This window comes from Cololabis saira, chromosome 1, assembly GCF_033807715.1.
Source record: "Cololabis saira isolate AMF1-May2022 chromosome 1, fColSai1.1, whole genome shotgun sequence".
Taxonomy (NCBI): Eukaryota; Metazoa; Chordata; class Actinopteri; order Beloniformes; family Belonidae; genus Cololabis; species Cololabis saira.
In genome coordinates, this window is record NC_084587.1 from 23,387,464 (window position 1) to 23,415,220 (window position 27,757).

A 27,757-nucleotide genomic window follows, 5' to 3' on the forward strand; every position below is an offset into this window, starting at 1 on the left:
GAGAAACTTAGTAACCTCCCACTCCCCAGAGTGCAGTATGGAAAGATTGATGGCACCCATTTAACAAAGGTACTGAAAGAGAGCACTTCAGTGCAAAAATGTTCACTGCATAAGGTTTTTAAGACAGTCAAAGCACATTTCAGGGCCTTTTTTCCTTTCAAAAAGAAATTAAAATGGACCAAAGTTTTTGCCATTTTACCAATGCATGGTAGTCACATATAGTCACAGTTCACATCGAACAATAATCGAGAAACTTTAAGAGCTTTTAACTTGTAATACCAAAATATGGGTTCAATCAGATTAATGTGGAACTCCAGTATGTACAAATGAAAACATTGAAAAATATATATGCACACTACTTTGAATATATTATAAAACCCCTGAAAAATGATGTCTTTGTAGAACAAGTATGAGTATGACAAAACATTCAACCATTTTTGCACATATCCTTATACTGAACATGTTGCGCAATATCTTTTGGATGCATTTGTTCTTATTCTCCGGGATCTTTTCTCAAAATAAAATACCTGGAAATGCAACAAAACAAACAAATGACCATCAGTTCAAAAAAATTCTTCACATGCACATTTATACTGCACTTACCATACGCAGTAGCCACATCAAGGTGAAGCTGGAGGTGGAGTAGTGTGTGCCATAGTGGAACTTGGGCACCTGGTCGTCCTCCCAGGACTCAAACCGGTCTGAAAAGAATGCTGCCCTCTTGGGGTTCAGTGCACCAATTGGCTATGCAGAAAAACAAAAAATAAAAAGGTATTTTCAAATACGCTACAAGATGGAAAACAAAATCTAATGACCTCATATGACTATTTCTTGACATAAAAGCAGAGATAAAGAAAAACATAAGTGAGAAAGCAAAGAGAAAGCAGACAGGCCAGTGCTGAATTTTACTGTGAATATATTTAAGGGGCCGCTCCTTGTAGCACAACAGTTGCGAGGCAAATGAAGCAGGCAACCATTGTACAATTTCAAATGAATATTAGATGATGTTTTCCTTCAGACAGAGATCAATCCTTTCCCTCAGAGTGCTTTTTAGAGGCTGTGAAATGGAGCCCTGCAGCTGTAGTCTGTCAGAGAAAACTAATGTCCTACAATGAAAGAGTGCCTACGAGGAATGTCAATAGAAAAAGCTGTGGGTGCCTTTAATTTCTTCTTTTATTAATCTATAACTAATACGCTGCTCGCCGGGACTATTTGTAGTGTAGAAAAATGGTTAAGTTGCATTAATTTTCCATTGCTCTGCAAAAACCAATAACCCTTTGCTGCCCGGCTATTATTTAAATACTCATTTATAGAAATCACTTTCAGGCCTGTTCAATTTTTATTAGTCCTCTGCTGAATGCACCTTATTCCCTCACTCCCCCGCCACTCACATGCTCTTCTTCCTAATGCATGCGCACACACACACACACACACACACACACAAACGCGCACACACACACAGACACACACAAACCAGCAGATCAATAGTAATGGAATGGCGGCCTTTTGAGTACGAGAGCCTTGCAGGGTGTGGATCAATTGGATCTCTTTCATATGATGGGGTGCCCGTCACAGTAAGACTGATCCAGGGCAAGTCTTTGATATCGATCTGTGTTATTGTTACTGCTTTGTGTCGGTGTAATGGGGCATGTTTGTGAACATGTAATTGTGTAGTGGGAGAGATTTTCACACCAAAGGCTGGTGATTGTAGCTTCTTTTTTGTTTTGTCTGGATGTGAGCACATTTTGGGTTATTTTTGTAAATCAGTGCTACTCAGAGTGTGCACATTTACAAAGTGAAATGTATTGTACCGACACACTGTGCAGCTCTTGGCTGACAGTGATACAGTGTGGACTTCCTCAGGGCCACTGGGGTGGGTGAGTACACACAGTGAATTATACATCACACCCATTGGTCTGATTTATAGCCCTAATAACGGTTGGCTCATTAAAAAAAGAAAAGGGAGAGGAGGCATATAAAACAAAATAAAAAAAAGACTGAAAGTGCCACAGTGACAGAGAGAGGGAGAGAGAGAGGGGGAACCGCGTGTGAGTGTGTGAGGGGGCTGTTGGTTTGCTCGATCCCGACATTGTTTACTGCTGTAAATTACAGCGGGGCTAGCGCTCTCAGCTTACAGTAGCTACAACAGAGCAGCGGTGACGGCGCTGTACATCAGAGGCGTGTTCTGATGGAGCGCCTGCCGCCGCACCACTACAGATTGGCCTAATATGTTGCGGCATGCGATGGCGCTCTGATGAGCTCACAGACGAATGAAGCAATCTCGTAGTTTTAATTAGACTAAAGGGTAAGCCACGGAAGTAAATTGCAGCGGTGCTTTGGAAAGGTAAACATCAGAAAACTATAGCTGGATTAGTTTTAATCAGTTCTTAATCAGGATGGGAGATGGTGATCTGATGAGTGTGGGGGGGGGGGGGGGGGGGGCAACTGAAAATAATAAATTAGAGAGCAAACTAAAAGAAAAAGAAGAAAATCAGGAATACTATGTACATTACATAGATTTTTCTTTATTCTGCCTGTTTATTGACCTACATCAATGTCCCAGATTGTAAGTTGGTTTTACACGTCAGCAAATTAAACTCCCACTCAAAGTTTAAAAAAGACAAAAACAAGAAACACATTGATAACAAAAGAAACCACCTCCCTTAAGCAACAATCATCAGCTTCCTAAGAACTATTATTGGAACATTACTCTTTGCTAAACAATAAAATGCCACATCTGATGAAGTCCAACGGATCACCGAAAATGGGAGTATCACTTTGATTTGGAGTCATAAATCACTTGAGTGTTTCTGAGCTGAGTGTTTATGTATAATGTCCTATTTAAACACTGAAAATACTGCAGAGGGCCTGGGGGACAAACATATGGGGCACGTACGGTAAGATCAATATGCCATTAGCCGATCCGGCTGTAAGTAGCAGGTTATAGCACAAAAGGTGCAGAGAACGCTCAATAAATACTCACTAGTGCTGCTGTTGTGTAAATGTAGACTACATAAAAGAAACAATTCTTTTAATTGTTTGTTGAGCTTCATTAAAAGCGATGCAACAATAAGAAAAATGCCTTGACTTTTAAAATGGGACTATTTCTTAGCTTCTCGGGCACCTTAGCTCTGGACTGACTATGTCAGTAGCTATGTGGACTACAGTATATGTAGATCAAGGTATTCGTAGAGCTATTTATATAAGCGATGAATATTTTAAGGGAAAACATGTGACAGTTTGCAGAATATGGGTGCTTAAAGGGGTGGAGATATTAAAAGGGGGAGAAAAAAAGCGCACACACACACAGAAGAGTAACATCACTTGGTCGTGAGTGCTTATCGTGACTACAACGTTATCTCGGGGGTCGGCGTTTGATGTCAGGTTGAGGTTAGAGTTTATGATAAGAAAGTCCCGGGGGTCAGAATGGCTCTGGTAGCAGGGGACATAAATTCTGTGTGGCCTCTGTAGTGCTGCCAATGATGACAGTGTGTGACACAGACATGCATTCATGGCAATTTGGCTTCTCAATGTCACTGGAGGCTTCGCAGATGACCTGTTTCTACAAGAGACAGCTACCAATGTGACATGCAGCAGGACAGTGGGGGGGGATTGTCGTCAGAACGCGGAGAGGGAGACACTAAGACTAAGACCAAACAAAGCATCACAGAAAACAAGCAGGGTCGTTCAAAAAAGAAGTAACTGAAGGTCAGAAAGCAATATCTTGCAAAGAAAAACATTGTGCAAGAATGATTGTAGGTGGAGAATTGCTTGGTGGGGGTTGATTTGGGAGGGGAGCTGCTGCATGGCGCTGCTTGCCCTTTTCCAGACACTGCAGTCTGACACGGTCCAGTAGTCATACACCGATATCACACACACACGTCAACAACATGAATAAAACAGATGTAATAAAGATTGGCCCCGCACCCTCCCCTTTTGTTCTACTCCTAAAGTAGGAAGAAAGGACAGCAAATGATGATGTTCTTCTTTTACACTCTGTCCTTGTCTTTGTTTTGTTTTCTGATTGTCTTTCTGATTCTCATCCTTTCCCCCTACTCCCCCCCTTCAGTCACTGAATCTCTGGGGCTGCAGGGCTTCAGTGAGCAGAGGCTGAGCTGTCCAAACACCATCGCAGGGCGAAGGAGAAATGAGCTACGAAACCAAAAGATGGTCCCATATGCGTGTCGATGTCTGCGTGTGATGTGGTGGCAAGTAACTCATATTTTAGCACGTAAACAGAGAAATAATCGTGCCTTCTGAAGTGGGATAAATACATGGCAGACACACAGATGAGCAGACTGTCAAAGAGAGCAAGACTTGAGGGACAAAGTGTAAATCTTTATGAAATAAAAAAGAAGCATGATGAGAATGTTTCACTTGTCTTTCACACCCATGACCTCTATACAGGGAACTAGTGCTGAACCGTATATGCAGAAGAACATTATTTTACATAACAGTGAAAAATATTCTCAAACCTTAATTCAATTTAACAATATTTTACTTGGGTATTGGTAATTTTCGACTGCTCGCCAACTGCAAAGTATCCTCATGTCTCAGAGTCAATTTAATTTCACTGTATAACAGAATTAAATATATGTGCCAACGGAGATGAGGTGGGGACCTCGTAAAATGCGTGCGTTCCAACATATCTTCTGGTGCATTTAAACATGCTTTTTTTTATTTTATGGCTGGTTTATTCAGTCATTTAGGATCTACCATAATGACACATGCTCCGTCTTCTCACCGCAAAACTAATCCTTTGTCCTCCCACCACTGGACTATTTCAATTCATTGGGGGGGGAACAGCTAAACTGAGGAGAATGTCTTCTGGCTTTTTGTCTATGTCAGTCATGTGTATATATGAGGGAGTTAATGCAAGTAAATAATCCCATGTCTACTTATAATATGTAAGAAAATCTTTTAAGCAGTCCCTGCAATGTGAGTGCACATATTTTGTTCCAGAGAGCATCTTGGAGCGGCTTTCATTGTTTTAAACAGAATAACTTAATGTCTGGAGCTTCCAGGGAGGCGCTACTTCACTTGCCAGTGCATTATGGAAGGTCAAGCTTCAAAGAATTCAGTTATGACAGAAACCTATTTGGGAGTTATACACTGAAAACATAATGGTCTTAAATCTGAGTCAACTGTAGCTGGTTAGGAATGTCTCAACCAATCGAAATAAACAACTTATAGAGACACACTCAGATGTCCAGTTAGACACTGGCTCTCAAATTAAAGATGAGGGCAATAATTGCTTCACTTAGACCTTTGCTTATGTCCTTCCTTCTTGGTATTATGTAAACACACACCTAAATGCTACAGACCAGCAAACTGAGCAAAACATGTTTTTAAAGAGGTCTGCACGCCTACCGATGACTAATTCATCGAGAGCGAATAAACAGCAGCACCTGGTTGCAACTTACCCTCTTAAATCTTCACTCAGTATTGCCCACATGAGTTGACATTTTTTGCCTAGTTTTTTATTACATAACAAAATGGTATGGTAGAAAAGGTTATGTTGCATTTGCATAATACTACAAAATCACTACAGTCTGTTGATTTTTATTTTTATTTTACACACATTCAAAAAAAGAAAAATAATAAAAGAGTGCTAACTTTTGCATATGACTATGTTAGGAAATACACAACCTTCCCTGTACCAACTGCCCCCTCCCTCATTCTAACTTATTTAAAGTAGAGGAGTACCGTTTGTTCACCCAGTATCTTACCTTGGACAGATCCCTGAAGTTGCTGGGCAGAGTGAGGTCAAGTTCCTCTGAATCATAGTTGGTGATGACCCATGGGAAGACTGGGTACTGGTTTAGGTCATTGAAAGTGCGACCTGCACAGAAAATAAAGTAGAAATTAGAGTACAAAGAAAGAATCAGGGAACATTTATATCAATAATTATAGCATAAATGTTTGCGTTCATTCCCCTTACTGACATGTATCTCCCTCACTCTGTAAGACAATGACACAGGTGCTTAGTGGGGTTCTCACCCGAGATAGTGTTGAGAAACATCAGGTACTCAAAGTTGGAAATCTCGCGGCGTTGCCAGCGCTGAGTCATGCTGGATGCCTTGAAGAGCTGCTTGGGTGTGGCCAGAGAAATGCGTCTAGATGATGAAGAAAAAAAGAAAGTGGGGAAAAAAACACAACATATTTTAAATTGTTTGTGGGCACTGGAGTGTTTCTGTCTGGGTTGGGAATAATCGACAAACAGAGTGAAGCAGAACAAAGACTGGCGATATCTCAAGAAAAGCAGACTGCAAAAAGAAAATGCCCTTTTGCAGTGCTTAAGTCATAAAATGAAAAATCTACTGAAGTTACAGTCTTGCTAATTTAGAAGATAAATGTGCAATAAAGCGGTTTGAGTATGCACAGTTGTGCGCACACACACGCACACACGCACACACACACACAAGGCCCTCAAGCATGATGTATGCTGTAGGACAAAAAGAATTGACCCCCAATCCAATTAAAACAAAGGAAAATGATGGAATTAATCAATGTCAGGGGGTGAAATCGTAGACATTCAGTCACTCAAAAGAGGTGCAAATACTACTTCCCAAATATAAATACACACTACAGAAGAACTCTTCTAATATATAGTATAATATGCAAATATTATGCAATATATGCAATAAAATACTTTTTTTTTTCAGGTTTCTGTGTTTTTTTTGTTAGAAACATCACAGCAAAACAGCACAGTCCAGTCTACTAACTATTGGCCTTTCAATGGGGAAATAAAGTTTACAATACTGACAGGGATGTAAAAAGCACAGGGATTACACTATAATGACTATTTTACAAGATAATAATGATGAGGAGTAGTTGTGCACTTGAAATACATTTGCACTGTGCAGGCTCGATGAGTTGATGTGTGTGCTGCCCCGTCCAGATGGAGAGGCAAGGTGGATCGCAAACTGGCTTGATTAATGAGCCAAACGTGAACGCACACATTCGCTCACCCTGACCTCGTGTATTTTATACACACACTCGCCGACAGTGACTCATTACAGGATGCCCTTTTCCTAATTGCACTCATTCCAAAAGTCCCAACGTAATGTTGCCACATGTCAGATTTTTGTGTTCGAAATATTGAAAAAATATTTCCCCAATAACTCTTAAACCTTACCCTCCATACAAAGTATGTGCTAATTAAGTAGAATTTTTTAAAAAAGAAAGAAAATAATCACAATACTATATTTTCTTTCAATCTGAGATGAAACATGTATAGTCTATTTAATAAAAAAAAATTACCTTTCTTACCTTACAAAAAAAAAACTTGAATCAATAACTAAATGGACTAAAAGCACTGTAAGCTTTCCACACGACCTTAAAAACATAATGTGACGGGTCTGAAGATGTAGCAGCAGATTCCCTGCAGTCACACAAGTGGCTATTTACTACAGAATGATGTAGGTTAAAAAATTAATGAAGAAACTTGGCTGTGAGGAAATACAGCAGACTGGTTGGACAGGTCAGTGACAACGCATGTGTGAATGTCGGAGCTAGATATGGGGGAAAGAAAAAAAAGTTATCTTTTGAGATACCGATGTGGGCTAAATTTTCTGAGCAGTTCAGGTTTGGGGCTGTATGTACCACACAGTATCTATGCACAAATAAAAAAAAACGGAACAGTGCCGGTACAATTCTGACCTCGTCTGTGGAAGACCAAAGTTCGTCCCCACCCCAACGCGAGGAAGACTGTGCACCACCTTCTTCACCGTGGCTGCATCTGGGAAGTTGAACATGACTGCCGCTGCAGAGTGGCACAGAAAAAAAAACATCCAGATACATCAAAGCCCGGCCACAAGTCTACACATCGTTACTCAGCTCTTTACAGAGACAGATCCATCAGTTTTGTAACACAAGTATTATGTTGTTTTACTTCTGTTTGCCATGAACAATTCCAGCGCGGTATTCTGCAGCAGGTAGCGTCTGGAAAAGACAGCCCGGACTTCGGTGAACAGCCATTTTCCATGAAGACCTTCTGTATAGGCTAAAATCTGGGAAAAGAAAAAAAAGAAATTACTTTAGAATGAACCGCTAGAAAAGGGGAGTAAGTAATAGTTTAAAAATTGTTTTAAAGAAAGGAGGGAAAGAAGGAGAAGATGAGCAGACAGAAAGGAGGGTTGGTTCATTTATCACAGGGTGATGGCATGACGACCTGTACAGCACGATTAATGTCTTATATTGATCAGCTTCAATGAAAAAGGGATTCCTTTAGCAAGAGAATGGGCACTGTTCAGCTGGAGGGAGTGGAGGAAATGATCAGTTCACTAAAGGATCGTCCGTCTTGATGCTGGTTTGCCGTGACAACATTACAGGTAAGGAGCCATTTTATGCTGAACAACTGCTTAAGGCTGTTTTGTGTATTTCCATGGAGGTAACTGACACAGAGGTCAGACAATATCGTGTTATCCAACTCCACATTCAAAAATGAGCGGCTGAATTTGGGCTTAATCTGTCCCCATGGAGACTGTGTTGGCTGTCAGAGTGACTTGTTCTGAAGGCCGTCACAGCGCCTGTCAGACCCAGATGCTTAGGCCCTGCCCCTGTGATCCGTGTTCCTACTAATCCAGCATTAAGGTTTGCTACTAACCTACTTAGCACTGCTTTGTTAACTAAGCTTTTGTTTCACCCTCTGCTTTTACTTTCAAAGGTGTTTTGCTGACACGAGGGCACGCAGGGATATGCTACAAATGCAAAAAGACACACTTCTTCAGGGGTGTCACGGTGTCGTTTAGAGGAGCGTTAATAACCAGAAATTTCCAAATATGAGCTGGCAAGCAAGGTCTAGTGTTAAGTTAAAGGAGCTCATTAAAGGCAGGGGATAGCAGAGGGGAACAGCTGAGGCCCTTAACGGAGGACGGCATCTCCCTCGCTATCTCTCAGAGGAGTAAGACCTGCCTGCATCGCAGACTCACTTCAAAGTCTCTGGAGTTCAATTAAATGTGGATTAGTGGCTTGGAGAAGCAAACTGGGGCTCCAGCCACTGGCCTCCCCTCTTCCTTACCAGTATCATGAGGACTGACCGACCCCCAAATTCAAGAATGACATTTTTAAATCAAGGAAAAGGTATATTGGTAAAGAGGGTAGTATTGCTCCAAAAGGATTGTAAAAAGGGGGCACATTTTATAAATCAACGAGACAAGGACTTTTTGAAGACCAATATAATCAAAGCTTAAATAGTCTTTTATTCATTTTTGTAAGATTAAGAAATGTTCCTATATTGATTTGCCTCTCAATTATTCATGAGATAAAACACAGTCACAAAAAGCCCAACAAATATATATGATAAATCATACAAAAAATCAAGCAGAAAGCCAAAAATATAATAATACCTCACATATACTGGTTCAAAAATGAAATTCCAGTCTTCTAGTGTGTCATGAGTAAATGTTTGGGGTGCCATCTTTCACTTCCAAGAGGGAGTGGCTTTCTCATCTCATCCCTGAGTGTGCACTCAGATCTCACATTGCATGTCAAGAAGATTCTCAGCTCTGAACTGATGAAGCTGCTGTCCCTGATTCCATGGCTAGATTTGACAGCAGAGGAGGCAGCCAGATATCATATTATTCCCTGGACTCATGAATCTCCTGGATCACTGTAAATAGCACTCTATGTTCCCAAGATCATTGTCCCCATCAGCGGCGCCCTTTCCCTTGCAGATGAAAAAGCTGAGTGGGTGACAACGAGGGTGACAAACTATCCAGGCTGTAATGCTTTAGCTGTACTGACCACGTCTGGACAAATTACAGCGGCGTCGGGGTTATTGTCCAAGCTGGAGTTATGGCTGCCACAGATTCCTCTGTGATATATTGTTAGAAGGGAACTGGACCGGTCAGGTTCAAAGAGATGCTACAGTTACAGTGGGGGAAGACCGTGTCAGCCTTCCATCTCAATGTTTCATTTTAAAATATTCAAACTGTAAAATGAAAAAAATAGGGGCGAACCGCTTCAAGTGTGAATGTCAGACTGATCAGGAGCTTCAACATAAGTGGCTGAGTATGAATCGCAGTTTTATTGATGTTTCATCTCAAGTGAAGCAATATCCATGGATGCAGGTCCTGCGCATTCCAAGATCAATTTCCGAGCGTCACGCGAGAGGACGCAGCCAAACAGAAAACAAAAGGTCTCGATTGCAAGGTTTTCTGCGAGTCTCTCCCTCCTCCTCTCAACCTGTTTGTGCGGGGGGCTGCAGCTCATTTCTGAAGCATTGTCATTTGTCTTTGTCAGACGCCCAAAAGACTGCGGAATGAAGAGGGACGTATGAAGAGGGGTCGGGCGGCTGTGGCTACGGTGTGCAATCACACACACGAACGCAAAAAATTGTCACCAAGGAATCTGGAGGACCGTCCGTGCCAGTGAGCCCCGTTCGTCATCCCTCGCTACCCAAAACACGTCGCCTTTTCCAAGCAGTGCTTTAGAAGCACAGCCAGAGTCGTGTGGAGAACTATTGTGACCACGATGAAATTTAATTGAAACTGAAGTGGATTTAAGAAGACTAAAGAGAGCAACGGTGCAACGATCACGAACGTGGTTCAAGATAGATGAGCCTCTCAAGTGCTTTCGTTGTTGGGCAGGCTGGGTGTGTGTGTGTTTCTGGACTGATAAGAACCTGGAGGTGAAAAGGAAAGAAGCCAATGCCAGTTACCGATTATGCTTTTTGTCATAAAATAAGAAACATTTGAATATACACATTTGTGCTTCTGTTTTTTTTTTTTTTTTTTAAATCACATAAATGCTTAAAACTGTTCATAAACAGTATATGATGAATGACATATGCATATTTGCACATTCTGTTTAATGTGCTGTGTATCTTTGAAGGGAAAAAATAAAAAAAAGAGGTGATTGAAGTTCAATTTGTTGCCTGTTATTAAGTATTTCCGCATGGCTGCCTCAGTTAAAGGATAATGGATGAGGGATTTATTATTACCTTTTGGTCAAATGAAGTGGTGTGGGAGATAAGGTGATGAAATTAATGAGCGGGAGAAAGAGAGGTGATCCATCAACATCAGAACAGAGACGAGGGACAAGCATTATTAGTAGAACTTGATAGAGTTCATTTAAAGAAAAATACTTGGACTTATCAGTATGTGGAGCTGCTTATTGCTTTTTTTTATTTCAGAAATGTCTTCAGCACCTACTCTCATATACCCAATGTCGCATTTATGCAAATCACAAAATTACTTAATCATGAAAACAATAGTTTGCATGTTTTTTAATGCTCGTATTAATAAAATTAAACTGCCCTTTTCTCATTTAAATGTCACATATAAAAAAGCAGATCAATGCATATACTAAAATTATATCAGTGTGACAACAGTATCAAGCCATCTGCAATAAACCGTGTCAGAGGACCCAGACGCAAACAGCATTTTTACAACAGCAGCAAATGAGAAAGACGATGCACACAAACACACGCTGACATTTAATGGCTCTTTTATAAATGAATTTATAGGCTACAACTCTTATAAAACACCTCTGTTCTCTCCCTGTTCCTCACATGTTCACCTCCTCCATGCCACCCGTCTCTTATCCTCCACCTCTCTCTATTCCACTGGTAAATGAGGCCTTGTCACCCCCCATCAGTAAATGAGTTCATCGGACTAACGAGCAACCAAAGGGCCCCGACACACTAACAAGGGTCTGTTGGCTGCCGGTGCCTCTGGACCAATCAGGACCCTCATCACCATTGACACAAAGCCTCCCCAAGCCCTCTGGAGCCAATTAATACAGATTTTGCTTTTGAGATTGAGTGATAGAAAGAAAAGGAAAAAATGGAGCAAGGGAGAAGGATGAGCTTTGAGAAGTGTCTTTAGGAAGAAAGAAATAACATTTTTCAGTCAAAAGCCATTACAGGTGCAATGTGTACAGTTAAGATGGATTTCTGAGACAACAGTCATTGGGCTTTAGACACGAGTCTGCTTTTAGCTGCCGTCCTCAAGCTTTTAGGCAGGATTCACATGGGCACAGTGTGTTAACACTCGACGGTGGGGAGATCTGACGACGACTGAGGCTGTAGCAGCATTTAGTCATGCAATGAGACACACTTCATGCAAGCCCTTTGACTGTCTGACACCTTTGCTGTTGCTTAAGGGGTTAAACTATTCTCACTTTCCACCTCACACTATGCTAGCAAAGCAAAAGGCTCCAAAGACTTCGATTTAAAGACAAGATGTATGCTTGTGGGATCCTTGATTGGTGTCTCAGCAAGCGTATGCTCCAACCAGCTCAACATAACCATCTTTGCAGGACTGGCAAACGAAGAGGTTTCAAAGAAAAGAAAATTATCTTAGCAGTGGAACAAAGATAAATATATTTGTGGATTGGTGATTTTCAGATATATGATCAAATAATTTGGGGGGGAGAACTGGGTATATAATCTCTAGTATTTACAGTATTCATTCACTGAAAAGTCACAAAAATCAGTAAATATGCCAAATGAAGGACCTGTAGCAAGTAGTGTGTTTGCCCTCTTATAATGCCATCAATATATGTAATGATAATTGTTATACTTTATATACTGTGGTTCATTAACATTTTAAAGGAAAAACATTCAGACAATCGGTTTTCCATCACGGTCTCTCCCTCTCAATGCAAATACAGCTGTGAAAGTAAAAGAGAGCACCATGATTTGGATGATACATCTATTATTTCGGAATGATCGGCAGGTACTCAAATAAATAAAAATAAGATCTCATGCATACAGTTTTCCCATCAATTTATGTCATATTGCCATAACTCTCATCAAGCACACACTATTTTGTGTAAAACATAGCTGTAAATGGGTATAACTAAAAATATCAGTTTTCTACATGTTTCAAGCCTAGTAGGCAGTAACCTCACTGCCATGCAATATGTCAAATGAAAAGTTACACCACCACACAAAATGTTATTAAAACATCTAGAGTTACAGTTACAACAGTTTGCATGGGCATAACAGACAGGCTGTATTGTGTCTAAACAGCGAAGGATGGAAGCAGTTGAAAATATTTATGTATAATCAGCTCCTATTGTTCTGAAAGGGGAAATCTTGCTTTAACTCAAAAACAGGTAAAACAAGGTTTATTGTATCTAAATTCCAAAACAAATGGAAAGATGTGCAGTAAAGGGTTGGACTGAAGTAAGACTAAAACTGTAACTGAATTGATAAACAATTTACACTATATGGCTTAAATATAATTCATTTTTGACTGCAGAGAACAAAAGGTATAGAAGGAATCAGGAAGATATTATGAAAAAGTTGTCAAATTCATTGAGCATAAATGCTGAGGAAAAAAAAAAGACTAAAAGCTGCAGTTAATCTTCACATATAAAAGTATGATGAAGGAAGAAAGTTTAGACAGAACTGTTATTTATGAATACCCTCTTTCAGATTATTGCACACAACTAATCATAGTATAAATTAACCCTCCTCTGCTCCATCTCTGTCCATAAATGTAACTGGTTCAGTTTACCAGGACTTACCAGACTACTTTGGTGAAAAGGTTACAGTAAAGCACCAGTGGGGCATTTAAACACTATGCCTACAAGTTCAGTTGCCACTAAACTAGAGGAGAGCAGTGAATGTCTGAAAGACTCAAAAGATTACATGACTGACAACACTGCTGGTTTCAGCAGGACCCTCTACGCATGGAAAGGAATGTGGTAGGGAAAACTGCAGATAACAGTCTTAAAATGACAAACGGACATCATTACTATGCTTTCTGTCCATGTAACGGTTTAAACTTGTAAATCAAACTGGATCAAAAACAGAAAATGAATACATTTAAACACTGCAGTCCTGAATTTTAGTACTTCAGTGAGCACTTCAGTGGTATTTCTGTACATACAGTACTCTAACTTAAACTAGTCAACTTGAACCTGCGCCCACAGGAAGGCATGGCAGTAGTCAAGGTAAGGGGTAACCACCACCTGCAGCAAGAGCTGGGTAGTTTTTGCTGGTTGAAGTATGATTTGATTTTTTTCTTATACTGAATGATGCAAAGTGCCACAAACCAAGTGAGAGAGACAATTTGTTCAGAGGACAGCTGGTCATCAAGCATGAGACCCAAGTTCCTATCAACCTTAGAGCAGGAGACAAGGAGCTGATGCTGATCTTGACATGTAAAACTTTGGTTTTAAAGATGTTCAGTTTAAGTGGAGGTGGCGTTCCATCAACCAAGCGCATATCTCAGAGAAACAGGACAGAATACACCGACCCAAGTGGGGTCATCTAGCGAGAAAGACGGGTAGAAGCGGGTATCATCTGCGTAGCAGTGACAGGAAAAACCATGCAGGTGGATAACTGTACACATTGCTAAGAAAGGGGGCCCCAGTGCGGAGTCTTGGGGGACTCGCATGGAAAGGTGATAAGATCTAGACTTTTGTCCGAGCCATGACATACTGAATGAGTACCAGGTGATGTAGGATTCAAATCAAAAGTGCGCTCTGGCTGCGATGCCCAAAGTATGGTGAGAAGGATGCTGTGGTTGACAGTGTGAGAAGCTGCCGATAAGTCAAGAAAGATAAGCACAGAAGACCACTGTCTTAACTGTCTTTAAGGCAGTTGTTTTTTCATGGTTGGGATCAAAGAGGTTATTCTGAATGAGGAAATCTATGGAGGATTTTTTGTGCCAAAATTAAATAAATAAATACATCATTAATTAATTAAATTGGGAATTAAATATATCATTAATTAATTAAATGTGTCATTAATTAATTAAAATTAGAATGAAATATGTCATTAATTAATTAAAATACAATTCATTTTAAGTAAAAATATATATTTATTATTTCAGCATTTAATTAATTAATGACACATTTAATTAATGATTTCGTGTTGCGTGTGAATCATGAAATGTAAAACTGCATTTAATTAATTAATGACACATTTAATTAATGATTTCGTGTTGCTGAATCATGAAATGTAAATGTAAAATTGTCAGTTTCTCTCGTCAAACTCAGTGGGCGGATTCCAAACACCTCATTGGTTCCCCTGCACATCAAGTCAAGGCAAATCGAATCCACATAATGGATTGTCGCAGGGCTTCGGGACACATTCCGATAAACTAGGGCCACGTTCAGACTGCAGGCAAATCTGATTCATATCTGATTCCTTCTCATATCCGATTTTCAGGGCTGACTGTCCACACTGTTTTTAGCAAGTGTCCATATCGGATCTGGCTCTGTTCAGACTGGGCCACATCATTGACGGATCTGACGGGTTGCCGTAGCAACGACGTCGGAGCGGAGGCGTCCCCCAGCGTGTGTATTGTGTGAAGTCATGTATTTCTTTTATAAAAAAATCCCAAAATATCTGTACCGTTTCTGATTGGGTCGGCACTGCGCATCATTTTTAGACATAAAAATGAACGCATACCGCAAAAGTTGTGTCTCGGCAGAGGGACCCGGCGTCCCAGCCAAATGAGAAACCTGCAATAATAACATGTTTTCTATTTTCTATTTTAATAAAGTTTTATTATAGTTATATATATATATATATATATATATATATATATATATATATATATATATATATATATATATATATATATATATATATATATATATATATATATATATATATATATATATATATATATATATATATATATATATATATATAACTATAATAAAATATATATATTTATAGTTATATATATATATATATATATATATATATATATATATATAACTATAATAAAATGGTATAGATGGTATAATAAAACTTTATTAAAATAGAAAATAGAAAACATGTTATTATTGCAGGTTTAACATAGGTTTTGAGCATATGGGTATTATATTTCCATCATTAGGGAGAACCCCTATGACAGAATCATCACTGTCTAATGTTCTATCTAATGACAGAATTATCACTGTTTCAGCAGGTCTCTTAGGTTTATAATTCAGATTAATTTTCCTTTACATATAACATTGTTTGTAGTCATTTTAGTGCAATTTAAAGCTTATTTCTACAAATAAAATCAGCACTGTAGGCAGCGATCTCTGACCAGCGGCCTCTCTGATTGGTCCAGCACGCTCACGTGACAATGTCGAAGCACTTTGTGTCAACTCCGCCTCTGGAAATAGTTCCACTTTTAAAACGTCGTTTGTGAAGCCAGTTTCCCGAGATCGGACTTCGACGACTAGATAAATGCTTGGCATCAATAGCTGTATATGTTGAAGTGAATGGCATGAGATAAAAAGTCGTGCGCACGAGATAACAATAATAATTTCCATGTCACCTCCAGGGCTCCGTACAGACCAAAGCAGTGGATTCCACTAGATTTGCGTTAGCTCCGCCCACTGAGTTTGACGAGTGAAAGTGAAAGTTTTACATTTACATTTCATGATTCAGCAACACGAAATCATTAATTAAATGTGTCATTAATTAATTAAATGCAGTTTTACATTTCATGATTCACACGCAACACGAAATCATTAATTAAATGTGTCATTAATTAATTAAATGCTGAAACAATAAATATATATTTTTACTTAAAATGAATTGTATTTTAATTAATTAATGACATATTTCATTCTAAATTTAATTAATGACACATTTAATTAATTAATGATATATTTCATTCCCAATTTGTTTAATTAATGATGTATTTATTTATTTAATTTGGCACAAAAAATCCTCCATAGAAATCTGGGGCCGGTTTGAAAAGCACCTTAAATGGTCAAAAACAAGAAATTCTAAAGCAAAATACAAGTACAGATGAACATCAGGAATTTTTGTCAGCGCAATCAGAGATTTCGTTCATGCAGTGTCATAGTTGAGGATCCTTGCCTGCTGTGTAAGTCATGGGTTTGGTGAGTTGTAGTGTCTCCATCCAGCCAATCTACCACCAACCACAAGATATAATTGTATAAAGCCACAAAACTACAACCTAAATTGCATTTTTTGAATACTTATTTTCCTTTCAAAAGCATTGGTTTGCTTAATATTTAATCTGTGAACAGAGTGAAATTATGGATTTCCCCGTTTCCAGTATTCAAGATTTGACTTTCAGCTGAGGGAAAAGCATCGCATCAACCATTATATTTACAACTAAGTGCTTGTCAAAGTATTTTTTATTAAATAGATACATTTAAATATCAATGTACATTGAAACATGTAGATTTTGCTTTGTCTAAAATACATTTTCAAGAAAAGAAGAGAATATTGATCCTACGAACAAGATTGAAAATGAGACCATTTGTTAACATGTTTCAACATAAATAGCTCAGACAATTTGTTTCCACCAGTGATTGATTGACTCAATTGTTTGACCATCATGTAACTAATTCAAGATGTAATCACTGGTCACACCTAAAGCTCTATTTGCCTTGAGGCAAGTAAAACAAACTACAAGGTCAATAAAAATAAACACAACTAAGAAGCTGCGCCAGAGTGTGAGAGAATTAAAGCAAAATAAACTAGCCCAGCTTGCAGCAAGTGTAGGGGTTATGAAGCCTAAAGGCTCATAGTATACACCCCCAAACGTCACCCAGCAAGACTTTGCACTCCCTGAATAAAGTCTCCTTTGAAAGGGTCTTTGGGGCCACTTAGTCGGAATTTAGCCTAATAAGGATTAAACCTTTTTTTGCCCCTTTTCACTGTTTGCTAACAGGTTAGCCTTTTTTTTACTCTCTTCTTTCCATGCGGCTGCTTAGCCTTTTTGAAGTGCGGACAAAAAAAGGGTCTTGTGTGGATTTAGGGAAATGCTGCAGTGGTCTTTGGGTTAATTGGTTAGAGAAGTGAAGACTTCAGTGCATTAAATCATTTAACATTCAGCTCTGAACAAGCGCTTTGAGGATAAACGCCCGAGATTGAATCAGACGCATAAAATACCAATGTGGAAGTATTAAAACACCTTCATGAAATAATGTCCCATAGATTTTAATAAATGAGCAATTCATGACAGAAATTATTGGAGGTAAAACATTAAGTCTTTAAGCCTTTGACATAAATCTGATTTGTATTTGTTAAATTACACAAACACCTTTTAAGAGGTAAAAAAAAAAAAAAGATTCAGAAGATATAAATGTTTCATTTTTATTTAATGTTAAAACTCATTGATTGCCCCCTTTCTCAGTTTGGACTGTGGTCACAAAGAGCACAGCTGGAGGCTCAAAGATGATGGGTAACAAAGGACGGATAAGGCTACCTTAGAGAAAAGGGGTATAAAAGGAAGGACACATTTATAAATTGAGAAGAAACTTTATCCTTTGCATCATCATGCCACTCTTTGAAACTTGCAAAAAGTAAAATAATCTAGATCTACAATTTACTAATGTTTGAATTCAGACTACTTTGAACAGTGCGATTAAAATTCAAACAAAAGCAATGTTGTAGGCATGAAGCGTTTCTGCGAGGATATAATGCAAAGAGGAAACATGTGAGATACCAGGAGCTTAAGTCTTTAGGGACTTTCTTTGCACCCACTGAGACGGGAATTAAAGCGATGAGATGCTTTCTTTGATTTGTGAAGCACATCAATAAACACAAGCACATTAAGAAAAGGTGGAAAGCATGTATATGCTTCTCAAAATCAAGGAGACAGCCCAGAGCGAGCAGTAAGCACAGGGGCCATTTAAGACTCAATGCCATTGGTCCTCTCCTTTTCCATAACCTACCATGGCAAACATCTGACAGGTTAAGGGCAGTGACCGGCTCCTATCACATTCTCCCCGCTTTCCTTCAGTCTTCCATTTCACCATTTAGTGATGGATAAGCTTTTCGGGGCTTGGTGTGGGGCTCCGCTGAAGTAAATTCTTTTCTAATCTGGCTATTGTCACCAGCTTAAGTGGGTGTTGGGTGGAGAGTGCACCCCTTTTGGGGAATTCGGCACTGGTTGTCCAAAACGAAAGAAGAGGGATGGAGCAGGGTTGTATAAGAGAGGAATGTGGAGACCTGTAAGAATTTGAAGGTGACTCAATTGGAGCAACAGGTTTACAAGAGCATAGTTAGTGCTTTAAATGCAATTTGTAGTGATCTTACAGTAGATGAGGAGCTTAATGCTACTCCAAACAATTGATAGAAATGTTATGAACCATCATAGTGACATGCTGTATCATGATCTTGCAAAAAATCTTTTAAAGCAGCAGTTGCTTATTGAAATACTTAGAAACAGCATTAGCTTGAAACAAATACGGGTGTACCTGAGGGATGTATATCTAAAATCCTTTGTTAGCACTCAATGAAATCTTAAAATCTGGGTAATTGAAGCTGCTACATAGTATTCAACATAAGCAACCTTAATTTGACTACCATCTCTACGTGCGGGAAGGGGGGCTGCAGAGTTAGTCTTTTAATATTAATGTAGGTATATATGAATCTGTGAGAGAAAAAAAACACAATAATGGCCCAAAAGATGCTAAAACGTAGCAAGGATTGTGGCAACCTGTGGAGCAAATGAAAAGTATCAGTGCATTTGCTTCTATGATTGGAAACATGAAACATGGTTGTGTCATCAACTATGTTTATTATAATATAATCCATTTAAAATATTTTAAAACACCAATTATTAAATGTCAAGTATTAACTAACTTAAGTTAATTCATGCCTTTCATTGTCTATACTTGGGATCTTTTTTAGTGTGCTCCAAATTTTACTCTTCAACAAATTAAAGAGAAAAATCAATCACACAATTAAATATGTGCAATCTTTTTATTTATTGTACCATTACAATTCAGCAGAAATTATCAAAATATACACATATGGCTTCTAGATAACCAGTGATTATTTTATATTCATACTGCATCTTATTTTTCAGTCACTCCTCAACAAAGGCTGCCGTGCAACTAAGAAATTCGTCTTGGATGAGTAACTAAAGAAACTCCCTTTGGCTGTGCTATTTAAACCAGACTGGATGTGTCATTAACCACAATAGCAATGGAGGAACCAGAGTTCAAAGTACCGTCTGTCCTGCTTCAGGGTACATCTTTGAATGGTTTATGTCAATATCATCAGCTTACCTAAGAAGACACAACTGAAATTATACCTGACTTCCTTCCCTGTTTTATAAAACTCCCATCTTATAATCCTAAATCTAACAGAGAGCTCTCTCTCTCTCTCAAAAAAAGAAGAAAAAAAGAAGATCACATTTACAATTCCAATTTCTAATGTGCATGGGGCTAAACATCGATCTTTCAATCGCAGCCGTGTGTCTCCTGACCTCGGCTGAATAACAGAGGCTTGTGAGAACAGCAGGTACACAGGTGCTGATTGTAATATCAGTGGCCTACCAGGCAGACTGGCATCCATAAACAGGCCTATCCATCAGGCTGGCGAGTTGCCTGTGACACTTGTGTCAGAGGCAGACGAAGGGAATAAATGATGGAGAGAGGGGATCAATCAAAGGAAGGGAGGGGAGGCACCTGCCCCCTGACTGGCCCAGTCAAGCCCAGAGATGGAGCATGATGGAGCAGCTAGGCTCAGGTGCAAAGTAGAGGCGGAAGGTCTTTGTCTGAAGCTGAGTGGTTAAATGAGAGTCAGGTCTGGGTTGCAACACAGACTGTTTGTGTTGAGGTCCAAAGTCAGGTCACAAGCAGCCGGCCAAGGAGAAGGTGAGTATGTTTGTTTGTGAAAAAAGATGGAGGTGGTGGGATGAGCTTGAGATTGGAGAGCAATTTGAGAAGAGACATTAGTCATCATTAGGCGGTGAGATGAGAGTGTCTAATCTTTCTTTATGTAATTACCGGTATGGTAGCTGTCTTTCCCCGACCTGTCCTACCTGGTTACTGGATGCGCCTGAGACTGTGTAGCCTGCTTTGTAAAAGATTTACGGTTTACTTCTAATAAAAAGGGCATGAGGAGCGGGGTGGGGGGTGGGGGGTAAGTGTAAACGTAAAGAACTACATTTACCTGGCAGTTTCAACTACATAAACACTAATGAATAAAAAAAAGGTTGGTGTGGGATTATACTGTACATGTTTGAGGTGTTCATATGAACTGACTGTCCTCATTAAAGTGCAAGTAAAAATTAATGAAAAAAAAAAACTAATTTAAATGTAAAATTTAATTAAATATGTATTAAGTTTAATACATTTACAACCAACCAAGTGGCAAAACTACATGTTGAAAAGGCCTCCCTGAGGCTGATATACCATGTAAATAGCATTAAAGGCTGTGGATAATATGGAAATATTACATCCCATTAATGTAACTGAATTTAATTCATAATAATAATAATAGGAATGGTATCCAATTCATCATGTTTATAAACAAACAAAATAAACAAAAATAAATTGTGTTGAGAATTCAGCAAGTTAAGGTCGACTGATTTAAGGTGCTAATTTGGATTGGTGACCAAAGAAATATTTTAGATTTCTGTGTCTAAATGGTGACTCCCTAGTTGTGAATATTTCACTGAAACAAAATGACATAAACTGTAATGTAGCATTAAAACAATCTTATGAAGACTTGTTAATACGGGGATGACAAACAGAGTGCTTGTTTAGATGTCTTGATCACGACCAAAATAGTCCATCCAACACAGCCAGTAACAATAAAAAAAGATTTGAAATTCACATTTTGAAAGTTTATAAGTTTCTTATACACGATTCACATTTGATCATACAAGCAGCTGAGCTAATTCCTACAGAATATGTTAATCGTTACCAATATAATCCCTCCAAAGGGGGTCTTTATGGACTGAGACCAAAAACGGGGACTAGAGATGTACTATATGTGCATCTTACATTGAGCTGTATAGAAAGATAAGAAGAAAATAAGTCCAAGGTCCACTGGTGGAGCAGAAACATTTGCACAAACTTTTAACTTTAATATGACAAACAATTCTAATTCACTTCACATTCCTACTTTTTCATGCTGGAGCAATAGAAAATCAAGAGAAATTTTAAAATAAATGCATTATTGGTGGTAGAAAAATAGAAAATCAAGAGAAATTTTAAAATAAATGCATTATTGGTGGTAGAAAATCTTCCATGTGCTTTTTCTAAAGTCTGTAATTATTGTACCTGGACATCAGGAAGGGGAAATGACCGGGACAAAAAGAATTAGGTCATCCCCACCTCCTTTTTAATCTACTAGTGTTGCTGTAGTGTGGCTGAGCGATTTATTGACCACTTCAGGAAGCGCTCCGTCAGCGTGGACCAATAGACTAGAACAGAATGAAGGAGACGAAGAAGAAGGAGGGATCCAACAAGAGAAGGGGGCCAATATGGATGAGTGAGAGGGAGAGGATCCGTTTCCTTGGGCTCATTGATAATGACATACCTGCTTGGGCTGTCAGTTAGTCCTATAGTACACACTACTTATGCTCTAACTGGAAAATCAATAGGCTCCTCTCTCAGAGACCTCTAGCTGCCATGCCTCTTTGTGATTGGCAGGACCAGCCGAAGGTCGTCCCCGGCGACCGTGAGGGTTTGGCAGAGGGAGTTGTGGGTGTGTGGGGGGGTGCGGTCACAGCAGTTTGACACTTTAGGGAGAGCTTAACGATATCAGACTGGTCGCTACATAACAGTAGGGTGGTTTTCTTTGACTGAGTGACCATCCATTCATCCAGTCGGACTCACCCTGAGCAGCTGTCGACGCCCCACTAATTAGAGTTACCAATGTCTTCTCAGTGGGGTTTTCAGCATAGCGTATTTAGTCTGTACACTGACCTTTAGGAGGAAATCATGATAATTCTTTTAGTATAGATTTGTCTGACATATAGTAGCAACTTTTCTTGTCTTTTCCAAACACCTGACAAAGTTTAGATTCTGCTCATTACTGATTAAACCACATATTTAATTGAACCTTATACAAAGGCAAAATATTTAATGTTAAAGCAAACCTTAAAAAGCTCAATTGATGGCTTTTTCATTGAAGTCATCTAAATCATATCCTGCGCCTTCTACGCCTTCATACTATCAGAAATGTCCGTATTTTCATTGTATTTGTGAAATCTCAAGCTGAGCTCACTATGAATAAATGTAATTGGTGTTTGCTCCCCTGCATGTTGATATTTCACATCAGAATAATTCCTGTGCCACCTAACAGCCTGATGACAGTAATCTGGGACATAATATTTACCTTTGACCAGATTCTGTGCCAGTTTGGCAAAGTTTGGTATACTCAGCTCCCCTTTTCAAGTTCATGCATTGGGTAATAATTTACCTTGAACATATAAAAGTAATGTATATCTTTGAAACCCATCCCTGAGAGCATTTGCTACCAACCCACTGGGGTGGGTTGGTAGTTTCACAGGGCATGCCATCCCAGATTATTGTAACCTTAAACAAAGAAATAAATAAGGACCCTGGGAGATTGAACATTTGCTATAATTTTATAAAAGACTAAAGATTGTCGTCACCATATAAGTTCCCTAAAGTGCTCAAACCTTCCAAAGCTCAAGGAGTGAACATAAATGGTTTTCCTGCTAATATATATGCGAGTGTGTCATTTCCACCAGTTGCTTTCATTCCCATCCTGAATCAGTTATGTTGCTTGCATTAAAATTAACTTGTATTCTTATGGAAAAAAACAGTTAACTTTTATCACTTTCATCATTTGTTGACAGTTTGCAAGTTAACCATCTCCACCTGAACAAATGACTACCTTTTAAAAGTGTATAAGTAGTATAAGAGGATGCATTTCAGCAGATTTATTTCATGGTTTTATCAAAAGGCTTTTTAGTGGACCAGTTTTTGCTGTGGAGCATTTAATAAAAACAGTAATTTCACTGTTTATCTTATTTTTTTACTATTACAGTTTCTAGCGAGCTGTTTTAAACAAAACTACACAATAACATTTACTCAAATGTGCCTGTTGATATGTTGACATATCAGTTTGTCATTTCCCTATTGTGAATACTGTACATTTTCAAAATAAAGTTACGATTAAATCATTACTATCAGGGTACTGAGATAGTCTGATACGATCAGACTGTACTAAAGCTAAGGGAGGGTTACATATACCCTCCAATAGGATTTCTTCAGATATTTTAACCAATGGCTTCGCGGATACAGTGGGTTTCACTTCCTCATACATGAAATGTTAGTGTGCAGCAGCGCCTCTGCAACAACAATTTCACATTCAATATTAATGACTTGTGTCTAAACATAGAGAGGGCGCTGCTTAACACAGACGCATGCACACAGGCCAGAACACATCTGCTCTGTGATTTCGCCTGTTCTGCTTTCTGCAGAGCAGATGCAGAGGCATGCCAGGCAATTAGCTGCCTGTGATGATTCTCTTTGAGTCCTCTGTGGAGCTAGCAGCTGGTTCCATATGGGGATGAGGGACAAAGAAAAAAAAGAAACCAAAAGTGTGAACAAGAACATCAAAAACTGACTATTCATTCACGTCTGTGGATTTTGATCAATATGCACGTCCAATTGCATGTATGCAACTTTTGTTCCCAGAAAAATTAGTTGTGGAGGGGTTTAAAAGCAAAATTTTTAAAAAGGCGATTGCTCATATCCCCTTCTTTTATTGTGAAAAATAAAGTACAAAAGTGCCATTTGATGGTAAACTAGCTTTGGAGGCTTCCCTTGTATTCGATTTATGTTAAGTGTAATATAAAGACTGGTGATTCGTATTCAAGATTCAGCAGGTGGGTAGGGTAAACTTAAGTTTAACTCGACTCCAGACCGTTCACTGTTCACAACACAAGAGCCTCTTCTAAAGAGTCAAATGTGCTCAAAACTGTCTCACTGAGAGTGGTTTAATGATTTTTAAACGATGAACAGTGCAGTATACATTTTCAGGAAATGGAGAAGAAAAAAAAGGAGGGAGAAAAAAAAAACGGCAGAATTAATGGGAAAAACATTTAAGAAGTGAGGCTGGTTATGAGCTGGAACAGATGTACACAGTCAGATACCTTTGTACCCATCAGTGGTTCGCTGTGGAGTCCTGCAGGCTCAGATCAAAGAGCTCTTTGACAGGCTCGTGGTCTTCTTTACAATCAATATAAACTAGAGTTTATTTAAATCCAGGTTTAAGACACACCTGCTCTCAGCTGCATTTGAATAAAGTTGTAAATCTGCACTGTTACTTTTAAGCTTCAGTTTCAAAACTATTTTCTGCTGTGATGATGTTTTAATGTCTCTGTGAAGCACTTTAAATCCCCTTGTTGTTGAATTGTGCTATATAAATAAACTTGCCATCCCTCGAGGGAAACCAGTAACTTAGTATTTTCAAGAGATACACAGATAAACTGACGGATGAAAAAGTGACGATCAGTTGATAATTATCATGAAGTAACTAAAAATTAAGGTATAATTAATGAAAAGAGACTTGACAGAGACAGGAATGCTAAACCTCAGCATTAAATGCCGTTTAAGCAGTGTGCTGATCCTGCTTCTATTTTTCCCAATAAAGCTGGTGCAAAGAAAGCCACGTACTCCAAGAAATGTGCACAAGTGCTCCCGTTCGAAGATATGCCCAACCTTTCCACATCTAGAATCAAAGCAGATTAAAAATAAATAAATAAAACCCAATTCATTGCATCCATTCGATTAAAAAAAAAAGGAATACAGCTAGCTAGGAACATTTGGTCTGATAAGAGGGCCAGAGGGGAATTGTAATATCTTCTAAAAGTGTGACTATATATTTCTGTAAGCCACATTTACCATGTCCTTCATAATATTTGGACACATACTCTTCAAGTAGGCCGCATTCATCTTTTGGGCTGTGAGTCTGATGATAAACGGTTGTCCTGAAATCAAAACAGCCCGACATTTTTCCTCCCTTATTTCTTCATCATCTTCTAAAATCCAAAACCACATCAAGATAAAGCCAACTTTTCTTCACTATGTTCTGAAGGAAGAAGCGCCAGACTTCATTTCACAATGCAAGTCTTTAAAGCCAGGTGATAATTGTCACGCTGGTCTCTGCAGACGTCCTGGAGTTCAAAGAGAACGGCCAACTCGAAGTTGTGCATTTGTTTCTGCAGCACGTGCATCAAAACCAAATGTCATAACACATCAGAAATGTGTTGTTTGACCGTTTTGTTGTTGACGACAAGTTTATCCCACGCAAACTTTTCATCTGAGGTAGAAGTTCATTTAACCGTGTGGGAAGTCATGATTGAAAAAAAGTACTCAGTCTGGAATCCTGCAAGCATGTTTGTACAGTCTTTCAGATTCTTTTTTGCAGTAAATGTGTTTATGGAAATTATTGTTGAATCAATGCTATGCCTTATCCACAAGTATTCTGTAAAAAATGCCAAAAATGTACGTGAATTCATGCATAGTTTTAAAGACATTTCATTCACGCAGAAGTTTTAAAAAACCTCTTTCAAACATAGAAGCCTAAGCTGAATGTCACCTATAAACAGCCAAAAAAAAAACCCACCAACAACTGTGCATTCAAGCAGGATGCTTTAACAAGCCTGCTGACAGACTCACTCTGAGCACCCTCTTCACACTAAGAAACTCCTTGACATTTTTCTAATCATATCCATTGCTTCTGTATTTTCTGATAATTTCAAATTATTGTACATTAACCTTTATTATGTTATTGAGTGGTAAGCATGAGAAGTTCTGAGGTAAAAGTATAATTTCAAAAAAATGGCAAAACGCAAAACTGAATAATAAAAACATTTAAAAAAGACGTGAAAAGTTGTACCAAAAGTTGGAGGGGGAAAAAAAAAAAAAATCACAGCAGAGGCCCAATGAGCCCAGCATCATCCACTGAACCGGAGAGCACTGAGACACAATGTTACAAGAGCCTTTCACTTCAGGATTCTATTTTTCACTACATGTGTAAATATGTCTCACACCACTGTCCCTTGTCTGTTGGAGGATGAAATGGCTTCTTTGGCTCTTCTAGTTAAGTCTGGTTGACATGAGGGACTTCAATTACAACCCAGAGAAGACCCCTGGTTAAATTATTCAGTAAAGACAAGCGTAATGACGATAAACCCACGGGAAAATTAAGAGTCAGAGAAGCTGCTGTAAAACGTGGTTTGACTAAACACAGTCTGACTACTTATTTTTTTATTCATCCCAAAATACTCATGAAACATTAAACTCTGAGGATGAGCTGCAGGTGCCTTCTTTAATTTATTTCATTTTAAACAAAAATCGACAAAACAGTGCATTTCAGCAGAATTGAACGGAGAAACCATGTCAACTAAAACGCATCTAAAAGAGGAAATAGAAAGTAACGTCGAATATTTTTTTTAATCTCGTAAAATATTGAAAAACACAGGTCAGATAATAAAATTAATTAAAAAAAATGAATAACTGCCTCTTTTAGGTTAAATTCATAAAAAAAATATAGATCAGCTGCCTGTAGCCTATTGAGTTATATGTCTAATAGGAAACACGGAAAACCTACCGAAATCCGAAGAAACGACAAGATTTGGTGATTAAACCAACACAATCCACCCTAATTCCTATACTAGTCTCATAAACATAATTCAAACTTGTCCGTGAGGGTTAATGCCGCCATGCATGACCCTTACCAATTCGAAGTAAAGCAAACAAAGGCATGAAAAAGGAAAAAACGAAACACAACAACAAGTAAGACGAATCACAGAATACATCGACTCTAATAAAGTTCATGGCTACGACTTCAAAATCCAAACATCAAAACGCGCAGAGTGAAAATGTCCCCACGGAACGACAATAGTCTTTAAAAAAACAAAAAACCTTTTTACTCTTTGTTTAAATAGCCGGCGTTGATCCGTCTAGAACCGAAACGCGTGTGTTTTCCTGGCGGACTTGGAGGCAGCGCCGCCGCCGCTGCTGCCGCTGCTCCGGGAGCGGAGCGGAGCTCCTGCAGAGCCGGCTCCCTCCCTCCTCTGATTGGCTGGCCGCT

At 38.8% G+C, this 27,757-nt stretch overlaps 1 protein-coding gene across 10 annotated transcripts in view; it reads right to left on the reverse strand.

Moving 5' to 3' along the window:
- Positions 1-27,757, reverse strand: part of lrba (LPS-responsive vesicle trafficking, beach and anchor containing) — a 198,615-nt gene that overhangs the window by 50,679 nt on the left and 120,179 nt on the right. For all 10 annotated transcript variants that reach the window (XM_061718440.1, XM_061718470.1, XM_061718425.1 and 7 more), the window contains 5 exons: positions 7,895-8,012; positions 7,663-7,765; positions 6,001-6,116; positions 5,730-5,842; positions 604-744 (listed from right to left, as the gene is read on the reverse strand). In XM_061718440.1, coding sequence (XP_061574424.1) covers positions 604-744; positions 5,730-5,842; positions 6,001-6,116; positions 7,663-7,765; positions 7,895-8,012 — 591 coding nt within the window. The remainder of the gene's footprint in view (positions 1-603; positions 745-5,729; positions 5,843-6,000; positions 6,117-7,662; positions 7,766-7,894; positions 8,013-27,757) is intronic.